The sequence below is a fragment of the Oncorhynchus tshawytscha genome, linkage group LG20 (genome assembly GCF_018296145.1).
Source record: "Oncorhynchus tshawytscha isolate Ot180627B linkage group LG20, Otsh_v2.0, whole genome shotgun sequence".
Classification (NCBI taxonomy): domain Eukaryota; kingdom Metazoa; phylum Chordata; class Actinopteri; order Salmoniformes; family Salmonidae; genus Oncorhynchus; species Oncorhynchus tshawytscha.
This window is the reverse complement of record NC_056448.1, coordinates 9,578,707-9,590,717: the sequence shown is the minus strand read 5'-3', so window position 1 is coordinate 9,590,717 and position 12,011 is coordinate 9,578,707. Positions and strand designations below refer to the sequence as shown.

Here is a 12,011-nt window from a genome sequence, read left to right as displayed (position 1 = left end):
GAGGATAAGACAGGATGAGAGGGGAGAGGAGAGGATAAGACAGGATGAGAGGGGAGAGGATAAGACAGGATGAGAGGGGAGAGGAGAGGAGAGGATAAGACAGGATGAGAGGGGAGAGGAGAGGATAAGACAGGATGAGAGGGGAAGATAAGACAGGATGAGAGGGGAGAGGAGAGATGGTGAAGTGTGATTCATCACTCCAGAGAATGCATTTCCACTGCTCCAGAGTCCAATGGCTGTGAGCTTTACACCACTCTAGCTGATGCTTGGCATTGTGCATGGTGATCTTAGGCTTGTGTGCCTGCGGCTGCTTGGCCATGGAAACCCATTTCATGAAGCTCCCGACGAACAGTTATTGCCCTGAGATGGCTTCCAGAGACAGTTTAGGACTCGATAGTGAGTGCTGCAACTGAGGACAGACGATTTTTACACGCTATGCGCTTCAGCATTCAATTCAATGTTTGTGTGGCCTACCACTTCGCAGCTGAGACGTTGTGGTTCCTAGTAGTTTCCTTTTCACAATAACAGCTCTTACAGTTGACCAGGGGGCAGCTCTAGCAAGGCAGAAATTTGACAAACTGTGACAGTGCCGTGTTAAAAGTCACTGAGCTCTTCAGTAAGGCCATTCAACTGCCAATGTTTGTGTATGGAGATGGCCTGGCTGTGTGCTCGATTTGATACACCTGTCAGCAACGGGTGTGGCTGAAATAGCCAAATTCACTCATTTGAATGATATTCACATACTTTTGTATATATGGTGTGTCTCTACACTGAGTGTACAAAACATTAAGAACTCTTGCTCTTTCCATGACAGACTGACCAGGTGAAAGTTATGATCCTTTGTTGATGTCACTTGTTAAATCCACTTCAAATCAGTGTAGATGAAGGGGAGACGGGTTAAAGAAGGGTGTTTAAACCTTGAGACATGGATTGCGTATGTGTGCAAGACAAGATGAGCAAGACAAAATATCTAAGTGCCTTTGAACGGGGGATGGTCGTAGGGTGCCAGGCACACCGGTTTGTGTGTCAAGAACTGCAACACTGCCGGGTTTTTCACGCTCGACAGTTTACCTTGCGTTTCAGGAATGGTCCACCATCCCAAGGACATCCAGCCAACTTGACACAACTGAGGGAAGCATTGGAGTGGAATGCGTGACACCTTGTAGCGTCCGTGCCCCAACAAATTGAGGCTGTTCTGAGGGCAAAAATGGGTGCAACTCAATATTAGGAGAGTGTTCCTAATGTTTTGTACACTCAGTGTGTGGAAGATAGTGCTGCTCTATTGTCCAAGTCAAATTTCCCCTCAGGGACAGTAAAGTATATCATATATCGTGTTCTTCTCTATAACATGGAATACAAAGTATGACACCAGAACCAACATTTAATTTTGTTCCCTAACAACCTACTTAAAGCAACAGCATTCAATACTCAACTGAGCTAGAACTGCACATTACTGAACAAACACCCTCACCCAGAGTACAAATAGTAAGATAATTTATTGAGAGCTTTAACAACATGAATACAATACACAGTGAAAACTTAAACTGCTAAAATAAAAGGTGGTATGCAGCTGTGTACCGTTTGAATGTCTATGTTGACCTGGACACCATGCTTTTAACAATGTTGATGCTAAACTAGTGGAAAGCTGTGCCTGAACAGAACATACTGGAAGGCTTTTAGCAATGCAACACAAACAAACAGGAACATAATCAAGGAACACAAACAGCTCATAATGGTCAGTATAGAGGCAATAGAGTGCTTTTTCATGCTTGACCGAGGTGGGTTGTTAGTGAAGAATTTGGTGATCGCATACATACAGGTAGGTGCATGGAAACAGGAGTGAAACTGATGTAGACTGTATTTGTAGAGAGTATTGTACTGCATTACAGGGATTTACATAAATCTGCTAGGCACTTGTTCAAAGATTCTTATTACTTGCCCCAAATGTTTTTATTTGCTATTTACATGCAGAAGTGCCATGAATTGCCTGCATTTCCCCTACACATAGGGGAGGAATCAAAGATCAGTACTGGAATTTTTTGTATTTTCAAAAAATACGAGGCTGGCTAAACTTGCCTGACTATAAATACGCTAAATTGTCTGAGGAACCAGAAAGATCCCTTTTAGGCTACTGGAATTATTTGCAGTTTGGTTATCATCACACAACACCAAAAAAAATAAAAAATTCACCTGCCCAATGGGGAAACCTCAGTGCAGGCTCAACTTGCGTGACTGCTAAAGTCACTTGCCCAAGGAAATAGGGCAACCCTTGATGTCAAACCCTGGTATTATATATTCTAGATTGTACAGATGCACATCTCAGTTGTGTAGGAATGCCAAAGCATCAGCCACATAATCCTGTGCCAGTCTATAGGTCTGACACAGGTCATTCGTAAATTGAGAAATTAAACAGTTCAACACTTGACTTAAATCTCAGATCTTCAGTTCTGACATGTTAAAATGATCAAAATGAAGAAAAAAACCCCAGCAGAAACCCCATTCTCACGATTGGACTGAGACATGAGATCAGATGAATTTCATGAGATCAGATGAATCAGATGTTGGACAAAACAAATGACAAAAGTGCAGAGAACCAGCTGGTAGTGAACCTCCCACTGATCCAGAACACCTTCTAAACAACTCATGTAAACTGTAGTAACACACATACCTGTACATACAAAAATTTACTGATTTTAAATTTGGAAAAGCCTGCATATTCAAACATGAGAGGTATTTTCTTTCTATCATTACTGTCCAGTTTACTCACTTCCTTATTCCCATGAATCTCTCCTCCTTTAAGGACGTAAACAAGCAGGTCAACCCCCAAAAATTATGTAACGAGGAAGAAGAGCAAACCTCTTTCAAATCAATCATTTTTTTAATTCAGCAAAGTGGGCGCCTTAAAGCAGAGATATACACATAACGTCTGACCTCTTCATCTACAAATAGTGTCTAAGGAGCCAGGGTCCTTTTGCAAAGCACAAACACAGGCACACACAGAGGCACAAAAACGCACGCACGCACTCTCACACACTTCAATAATGTCATTTTTGTGGGTCACTTCCGGCATCCCTTCCTCTCTCCACTTCCTAGTTGTGTCCTCTCTACTTCCCCCTTTTGGACCGCCCCCTGCGGCCTCTGCCTACGGCGGAGGGTCCTGGGGCGGGAGTGGCTGCTGCGCCGATGTTGATGCTTCCTTCCTGTATCTCAGTCCTGGTCTCTGGAGGAAGACCTTCTATCTGCTGCTGAGTCTCCAGGTAAAACATGACATCTCTCAGCTGCTCCTGGAGCTCGGCTATCACCCCGTCCTTACGCTCGCCTGGAGGAGGGAGATAGGATGGACTTGTCATTTAGATAATATTGTCATCCATTACACTCCCAGATAAAGATTATGTCCACAAAGTAGGGCTATAGTCTCCCTCTGACTCACCCGTCTCTCTCGCCTTGCGTTCCTCCTCGGCCAGCTGGGCCTGTAGTTGAACCTGATTGGCTCTCAGACAGCGGTTCATTTCCTGTTCCTCCTTCAGCTCATGGCCAAGCTTTGTCACACGGGTCGACAGCTGACCACACCTGGGGGGGGGCACGACATACAGCATGAATATGTACCTACCACCTACAGGTAGATGGTGCTACCAAGACACACAGATTCTCAATAACAACTTCTCTCCTTTCTCCCTACTACTTTATAGAGAGAATGATGATGTACAGCATGACTATGTACCTGCAATCCACAAGCAGATTCTACTGATTCTAAAATCGTACTGTGTCAGGATGATTGACAGCTGCAGTGTGAGAGGCTCCACCTACTTCTTGTCCATGCTCTGCTTGTCCTTGGCCAGCTCTCCCAGCCGACGCTCCAGGTTATCACAGCGATCTATGGTCTCCTTAAACTTGGCCTTCATGTTGTTGATCTAAAACACACACAGGGCATGAGCGTACGCACACACCAAGCATACATGAACCACACATTCAGCTGGGCAGATGCGTACACACACACACTCCGAACACATGTCCACACTGTATCAGGCACTTAGGTGAATGGACAGATAGACATGCAGCATTGATTCCTACCTCCTCCGCTGTGTCCTTCTCCAGGTGAACTATCTTATTCTCCCAGTAAATGCGCTGGGACTCCAGTTGACTCGTTAGCAGGTAAGAATACTGCAGGAAGAGGAAAGATCATTCTGGGGGAGACAAATCTTCTTTAACACGTGTGTTAACTAACAATAGGTCACACTTTTTGTGCCACATTATATAACACATCAAACTAAGTTGATGTCATTACATTAGAATGAAAAACAGGGTGTCACACACACAAACTTGTTTTACGATCCTTGTGGGATTCCCGTTCAAAATCCTATTTTCCCTAACACTTAACCTAACCCCTAAACCAGTGGTTCTCAAACTAGAGGTTGCCTGATATGACTAGTGTAGTTGAAGGAAAATTACCAAAATTATACACCCACATTTTTTTTTATATCGTCTTAGTATCTCAAAATCATTGTAATGTGGTTAACCTTAAAAATCTAAATGAAAACTATTCAGCGTGCCCTTAGATCAGGGAAAAAGGCTCGACTCATTCCCATGATGAAAGGCTAGACCCGCTAGGATATGAAACCACACACCATTACAGAGGCTTTGATATTACCGGCCTCAATTGATATGGTGAAAACAATATGTGGGGAGGCAGAGGCACAGAAAATCACATCGATACCTTTGTCAGACATCACTGTTAAACTAGGAATTGATGCAATTGATAGCAAGCAAGAAATAACTGACTGAACGACTCAAACTCCCCAGCTTACGTTCGCCAAATGAACGTTAGCTTTGAGGGCCGAGATGCCCATGCATTGACTTTTGTTCGGGGGATGCTATTCACCAGGACATATTGTTCTGTCTCAGCATGAAATAGGGCACAGAGGATGATCAGTGTGTTGCATGGCTATATTGACAAATACTGATTCCATGGGATCAAATGGTAGGCTTTTTCACAGATGGAGCTCCATCTATGGCGGGAAGGCCTGTGTCTCCCTCTGCCATATGGACGCATTGTATGATGCACCGAGAGCAACTGGCGGGAAAAAAGCAGAGCACAGAACTCAGATAAACTGCAGCAGGTAACTTTGATTTGTAAACTAAGAATTCTTATTAGAGAGTCTTTCAAAAGCAAACCCTTCCCTCGGCTGTGCAGGTTTCCAACAGAAAACAGCATCAGTAAGTGTCCCACACCAGTGATGACTGCTCACCTCCAATGCTTGGAAGAGCACTTTGGGACCAACTTTCCAATCCGTTTGACTGTGATCCTGGCTCAGTCGACATGGCGGTAAGTGAAATCGAACAGCTGATCGAGCTGTCATTGTGACTGAATGCTGCAGACAACGCATTCACGGGTCACCACAGAGGAGTTTTGGTTCCTGACTCAAAGTGAATACCCAGCCATCTCCCTTAGAGTAGGACGGTAACAGTAACTGTCAACCACGCCCCCTGACTTTGAGAAGCTCCGACTCGACATGCATCAAGCACACCCTCCTCATTAGTGGTGGTGAGATAAGAGACATTATGTCAGACTCATTTGAAATTGACTGTTATAGCCCCACATTAAAAGTATGTGATGGTGAGTTGAGAAGACCATCAGAAATACTGTTCAATTGACTGCCATAGTCCCAAATAAAAAAAAGTTAACATTGGCTGTTGATTACATACTTTTTTCCCACATGGTTGTGTTCGCAAGAATTTTCAGATAACAAAATGGGGTCGTGGGCCCCCCCAAAAAGTTTGGCCCACCTAAAATAGCCTTTTTCCTTGTGGGAACCGGCAAAATGCCCCCCCCCTGTCCGATATTTCCTTGTTTTACTGTCCTTGTGAGGACTTCTCGTCCCCACAAGGATAGTAAAACCAGAAGCACACACACACACACCTCTAATTGCAGAGCGTCTATCTTCTCCTCATGGCAGGTTTCTCCTTCACACCCGTACTGAACCATCTTCCCATCAGTCTTACTGGCCACCAGCCTGTGAACGTAGTTATCTACAACACGCACGCACAATCAGTTAAGCACCTTTGCAATGCTACACATAGCGTTTTATACACATTGGCGTTTAAAAACACAGAAGTCTGAACTCCCTACAGTCTGCTGTACCTCCAGCATAGTCCCAGACACGGTGGTTAGTGAGCTGCATGGCGTACGTGTGTTGCGTCTCTTCAAAGTGTTTGTAGGCATGACGACTGACGTAGCGACCACAGCCAATATGACCACAGATCAGACAGATCCACAGGTTCTGGAGAGGGAGGGGCGTAGGAGGGAAAACATGAACCAGGGGGAGGGGCATAGGAGGGAAATCGTAAGAGGGAAACCATGAACCAGGGGAGGGGCGTAGGAGGGAAAACATGAACCGTGCTAATTTTTTTAATACCAATAGCAACTGTAAATGACAGGAGTACCTTTAGAGGTATGTAAATGTATGTCGTTTTAGTATGTAAATAAGGTTTACTTCCTGTATGACAGGAGTACCTTTAGAGGTATGTAAATGTATGTCGTTTTAGTATGTAAATAAGGTTTACTTCCTGTACGCCACATTCAAAGCACTTGTTCTCCTCTACAGGCTCTGGGGTCTGGCAGTACCGACACACAGGACACCTGGAACAGAACAGTAAACACCTTTAAACACACATGAAAACTACCAGCTACCACTTTTTTTTGTCTCCATGCTAAAACACAATGCCATATTGTTCAAATGTGGTGTCAAAAGAGGACCCATTCAAAACACAGGGATAAAACAGCAGCACATGACGGTGATTCACTGGCCAGAGAGAGAGGAAGGATGGAGAAAGAAACACAAGGCCATGTTGTGAGTAGGGCCGGGATGATACCAGTATCGCGATACTCGTTAGTATCCCGGCAAGGAAACAAAACACGAAAACAGCCCTAATGTTGGAAACAAACGTCATTATGTTGCGTTTTCATTTTTTCCATGGAAAAAAAAATATTGCAATACTGGTATCGTCCCGGCCCTAGTTGCGAGTTGAATCAGGCCCAAGTACTCACGAGGCGTCCTCCCAGCGTTGCAAACACAGGCTGTGGAAGCTGTGGTTACAGAGTGTGGTGAGAACCCCGTTCACTGACTCGTCCATCCTCTCCAGACACACGGTACACTTAGGAAGCTCTGTCAGCTCCATCACTGGAAGACTGGCGCCCTGAGGGTGGGAGGGAGGGAAAGGTTATTATAATCCATATCCTGCAGGTACACTGCTAAGACAGTCTTCAAAAGGACTAGTGTACATACGGCACCTGCTCAGACTTGATGACCTCGGCTCTCTCCACATAGACCAGCTGGCAGACTGCGTCCTCTATGGAGTTGAACGTACGGCCATTACACGCTGTGTAGAAACTATCTGCGTCAGCCTGGAAAGGGGGGGTAGAGAGAAAGGTGAGAGACACCCGAGTAAAAAATTACACAGTTCATAAGCAGACCTTAAATTACAACAAACGCAGTGTTCTATGATCATACTCATCTCACCTGGCTACTGAACTTAATCAGCACCATGTACTGGTTAGGGGTGGGGTCTCGTATGATCTTCATGTGCTCCATGACATCATAAAAAGGTGCCACAAACTTCATGAGGTCGTGACTGGTCATGGTGGAGGGGACGGTCAGGATACACAGCATGGCACTGCGACGCACGTCCTCCGTCAGGGATGTCATCTTGCTGCGAGGGGACAGACAGGGGAAACCAAATTGTCTCAATACCAGTGAGATACCTCGTCAATAAATCATATAATCTTTGGTATACTGTAGTCAAAAGGTAGACTATGTATGCATGTACACTGAGCAAAAATATATAAACGCAACAGCTTCAAAGATTTTACTGAGTTACATTTAAAAATCTGTCAATTTAAGTAAATTCATTAAGCTCTAATGTATGGATTTCACATGACTGGGAATACAGATATACAACTGTTAGTCACATATATACACACTGCTCAAAAAAATAAAGGGAACACTTACACAACACAATGTAACTCCAAGTCAATCACACTTCTGTGAAATCAAACTGTCCACTTAGGAAGCAACACTGATTGACAATAAATGTCACATGCTGTTGTGCAAATGGAATAGACAACAGGTGGAAATTATAGGCATTTAGCAAGACACCCCCAATAAAGGAGTGGTTCTGAAGGTGGGGACCACAGACCACTTCTCAGTTCCTATGCTTCCTGGCTGATATTTTGTTCACTTTTGAATGCTGGCGGTGCTTTCATTCTAGTGGTAGCATGAGACAGAGTCTACAACCCACACATCAATGCACATCAAGGCACATCAATGCGAGATGTGGCAAGAAGGTGTCTGTGTCTGTCAGCGTAGTGTCCAGAGCATGGAGGCGCTACCAGGAGACAGGCCAGTACATCAGGAGACATGGAGGAGGCCGTAGGAGGGCAACAACCCAGTAGCAGGACCGCTACCTCCGCCTTTGTGCAAGGAGGAGCAGGAGGAGCACTGCCAGAGCCCTGCAAAATGACCTGCTCCAGAGTGCTCAGGACCTCAGACTGGGACAAAGGTTCACCTTCCAACAGGACAACAACTAAGTACACAGCCAAGACAACATAGAAGTGGATTCAGTACAAGTCTCTGAATGTCCTTGAGTGGCACAGCCAAGAGCCCGGACTTGAACCCAAAATGGACCATCTCTGAAAGGACCTGAAAATAGCTGTGCAGCAACACTCCCCATCCAACCTGACAGAGCTTGAAAGGATCTGCAGAGAAGAATGGGGAGTTCCTCCCCAAATACAGGTGTGCCATACCCAAGAAGACTCAAGGCTGTAATCACCGCCAAAGTTGCATCAACAAAGTACTGAGTAAAGGGTCTGAATACTTATGTATAATAATGATTGTCATTATGGCCAAATTGTTATATTTTTGTTTCATCAGACCAGAGGACATTTTTCCAAAAAGTATGATCTTTGTCCCCATGTGCAGTTGCAAACTGTAGTCTGGCTTTTTTTATGGTGGTTTTGGAGCAGTGGCTTTTTCATTGCTGAGCAGCCTTTCAGGTTATGTCGATATAGGACTTGTTTTACTGTGGATATAGATACTTTTGTACCGGTTTCCTCCAGCATCTTCACAAGGTCCTTTGCTGTTGTTCTGGGATTGATTTGCACTTTTCGCACCAAAGTACATAAATCTCTAGGAGACAGAATGAGTCTCCTTCCTGAGCGGTATGACGGCTGCATGGTCCCATGGTGTTTATACTTGTGTACTACTGTTTGTACAGATGAACGTGGTACCTTCAGGCATTTGGAAATTGCTCCCAAGGATGAACCAGACTTGTGGAGGTCTACAATTTCTTTTCTGAGGTCTTGGCTGTTTTCTTTTGATTTTCCCATGATGTCAAGTAAAGAGGCACTGAGTTTGAAGGTAGGCCTTGAAATACATCTACAGGTACACCTCCAATTGATTCAAATTATGTCAATTAGCATTTTTGAAGCTTCTAAAGCCATGACATCATTTTCTGGAATTTTCCAAGCTGTTTAAATGGCAGTAAACTTAATGTATGTAAACTTCTGACCCTCTGGAATTGTGATACAGTGAATTATAAGTGAAATAATCTGTCTGTAAACAATAGTTGGAAAAATGACTTGTGACATGTGTAACCGATGTGAACTGGCTAGCTAGTTAGCGGTGGTGCGCTCTAATAGCGTTTCAATCGGTGACGTCACTCGCTCTGAGACCTTGAAGTAGTGGTTCCCCTTGCTCTGCATGGGCCGTGGCTTTTGTGGAGCGATGGGTAACGATACTTCATGGGAGGCAGTTGTTGATGTGTGCAGAGGGTCCCTGGTTCAAGCCCAGGTAGGGGCGAGGAGAGGGACGGAAGCTATACTGTTACACATGCACAAAGTAGATGTCCTAACCGACTTGCCAAAACTATAGTTTGTTAACAAGACATTGGTGGAGTGGTTGAAAAACGAGTTTTAATGACTCCAACCTAAGTGTATGTAAAATTAAGATTTCAACTGTATGTATGTATGTATGTATGCATGCCGCTTTTATCCGATGGGACTTAGTCATGCGTACATACATTTTACATATGGGTGGTCCCGAACCCACTACCCTGACATTGCAAGCGCTATGCTCTACCAACTGAGCTAGTCTACTAAATGACTGAAATGTCATTGAAATATAAAGCCAAGGGTTTTAGACTGAGTGTTGCATATAGCAGTAGAGACTCACTTGGTCTTGTAGAGGTGCATGATGCCGTGGACTATCTCCACTGAGGGGTTTCCACTGAAGAAGGAGATCTGGTCTGGAAGATGCTTGGAGGGCGAGTCTGGAGCCGTCTCTGTGCCATCGGCACTGTCCTCTGTAGCGCCCTCATTAGGGTCCCTCTCGCCTGGTTGATTCTCTAGAGGGCGGGCTCCTCCACCCTCCTCTCCCTCTGCCCCAGTCTGCTCAACCATTCCTTTATCTACAGAGGAGAGAGGAGGTTAAACTAGAGACTTCTGTTCCTTTGAAGACTGACAGACGGATATTCTCAGCTGTATTTTCTTTATGAAATCTCAGAATATGTCATAACACATCCCATCCCAACCCTTATAAAAAAAACTCAACATTTATTACAGCATTATTAAACCCCAACAATCAATAATACATTGGTGTGTGTACAGAATTGCATTAATTAAATATGTAATCCATATAGCTATACACCCTCATTTTTTACCAGGGTTGGGTGCGATGGTCTCGATGACCATGTCTCCCATGGCTCTGCTGCCGATGTGCTGGTGTAGGACTGCTGCTCTCTCCAGCTCTGTCTTCCCACTCAGAGAAAGCCTGGCTGAGCCCAGAGCTTTCTCCTGCAAATCCTCCTCTGACATATCCTCAGCTGCGGGTGCAGAGAGGGGGACAGGTAGAAAAGGGAGACTAGACAAACACAAAGCATCAACTTCTGGAACAATACAATACCTATTATCATCATCCAAAACAGTGCGTGTATGTGTGTAGATAATTTGCCATAATGGCTGAGTCACTGAAGTTACTCTGAGCCAAATGTGTTCCAGAAAACGTAACCTGAGCAGGTCTCTACTCCTTAGAGGGGAGAGTGTCTTGCTCTGATGCTGAGGCTCAGAATATTAAATGTTTTAGCCTAGCTAGTTCTCATGCTCCTAGTTCTGTACACACTCCTGTGAGGAAGAGTGTAAAAAAAACACCATTTGTCACTGTGGACTAGCTAATAACAGTTGCTAGCTAACTAGCTTCTGCTAGTATCTAGCAAGTTGGTGACGTCGATAGTAAATCTGAAATGATTAAACTCACCGGCGGTGTATTGGAAATTCCGTGGAGAGAGAGACTGGTCTGCGAGCTCCAGACGGATAACGACCAGTGATACACTCATGTGTTATGAAAGAATGACGATTCTTCTCTACGAAAAACCAAACCAAAACAAAGACTGTCTGACAGCTAGCAAGTTACAGCTAACCTAGCCAGCAGCTACTTACGTGAGTATCTAAGTTAACAAGCCAAATGTCTGCTTAAAGAGGGGGATAAATTATGACGTTTAACGAAACACCAACATGACGACTTTTTAGCGATCACTCACATACCACTGAATTATCAAAATATATGTGTTTCAAGAATTCACCATTTAGCTTCGAAAATGGATCTGACCCCGTGAGGAACTTCTTCCGGGTTATTAAATTGACGTCATGATAAAAACTGTTTGCCTAGGTATAATAATGATAATAACTAAAGCAGCACTGGAACTGCGTCCAAGATGTCCTACCGTTGTTTTCAAGTTAATCTACTCACGTTCACATACACCGATTCATGGTATCGACTAGTTACCACAGCCACAAAGTCCAAATTGGCCTATTTCGTTAAAATGAATGAAAACAACTATTAATTTAAAGTTAGGCATACGGTTATCAGTGTGGTTTGGTTTCAAATCGGATCTTAAGAAGATCAATTATTTCTTTGTGGCTGTGATTATGGATATACTGACAAGAGACAAAGGGCGGCGCA

At 44.3% G+C, this 12,011-nt stretch overlaps 1 protein-coding gene across 2 annotated transcripts; it reads right to left on the bottom strand.

The window, feature by feature from the left end:
• Positions 1-1,477: 1,477 nt before the first annotated feature.
• On the bottom strand, positions 1,478-11,768 carry LOC112219588 (BRCA1-associated protein). 2 transcript variants are annotated; one of them, XM_042302155.1, is made up of 13 exons: positions 11,307-11,768; positions 10,714-10,913; positions 10,227-10,461; positions 7,518-7,707; positions 7,289-7,402; positions 7,046-7,194; positions 6,562-6,637; positions 6,140-6,278; positions 5,918-6,027; positions 4,072-4,161; positions 3,808-3,911; positions 3,431-3,570; positions 1,478-3,319 (listed from the first exon to the last, which is right to left on the bottom strand). In XM_042302155.1, exons 2-13 carry the CDS (start codon positions 10,865-10,867, stop codon positions 3,105-3,107), a joined length of 1,716 nt encoding a protein of 571 aa, XP_042158089.1. In that variant the 5' UTR covers positions 10,868-10,913; positions 11,307-11,768; the 3' UTR covers positions 1,478-3,104. The 2 variants fall into 2 exon arrangements, with proteins under 2 accessions (XP_042158089.1, XP_024236713.1); XM_024380945.2 differs by having other exon boundaries at positions 10,714-10,875.
• Between the last annotated feature and the right edge of the window lie 243 nt (positions 11,769-12,011).

Excerpts from the sequence above, each read along its gene's own strand:
- LOC112219588 (XM_024380945.2), bottom strand. The coding sequence starts at position 11,385 with ATGAGTGTATCACTGGTCGTTATCCGTCTGGAGCTCGCAGACCAGTCT. Across the intron at positions 7,708-10,226 it reads ATGCACCTCTACAAGACCAA|CAAGATGACATCCCTGACGG; the intron begins GTGAGTCTCTAC and ends GTCCCCTCGCAG. Across the intron at positions 7,195-7,288 it reads AGGTCATCAAGTCTGAGCAG|GGCGCCAGTCTTCCAGTGAT; the intron begins GTGCCGTATGTA and ends TCCCACCCTCAG.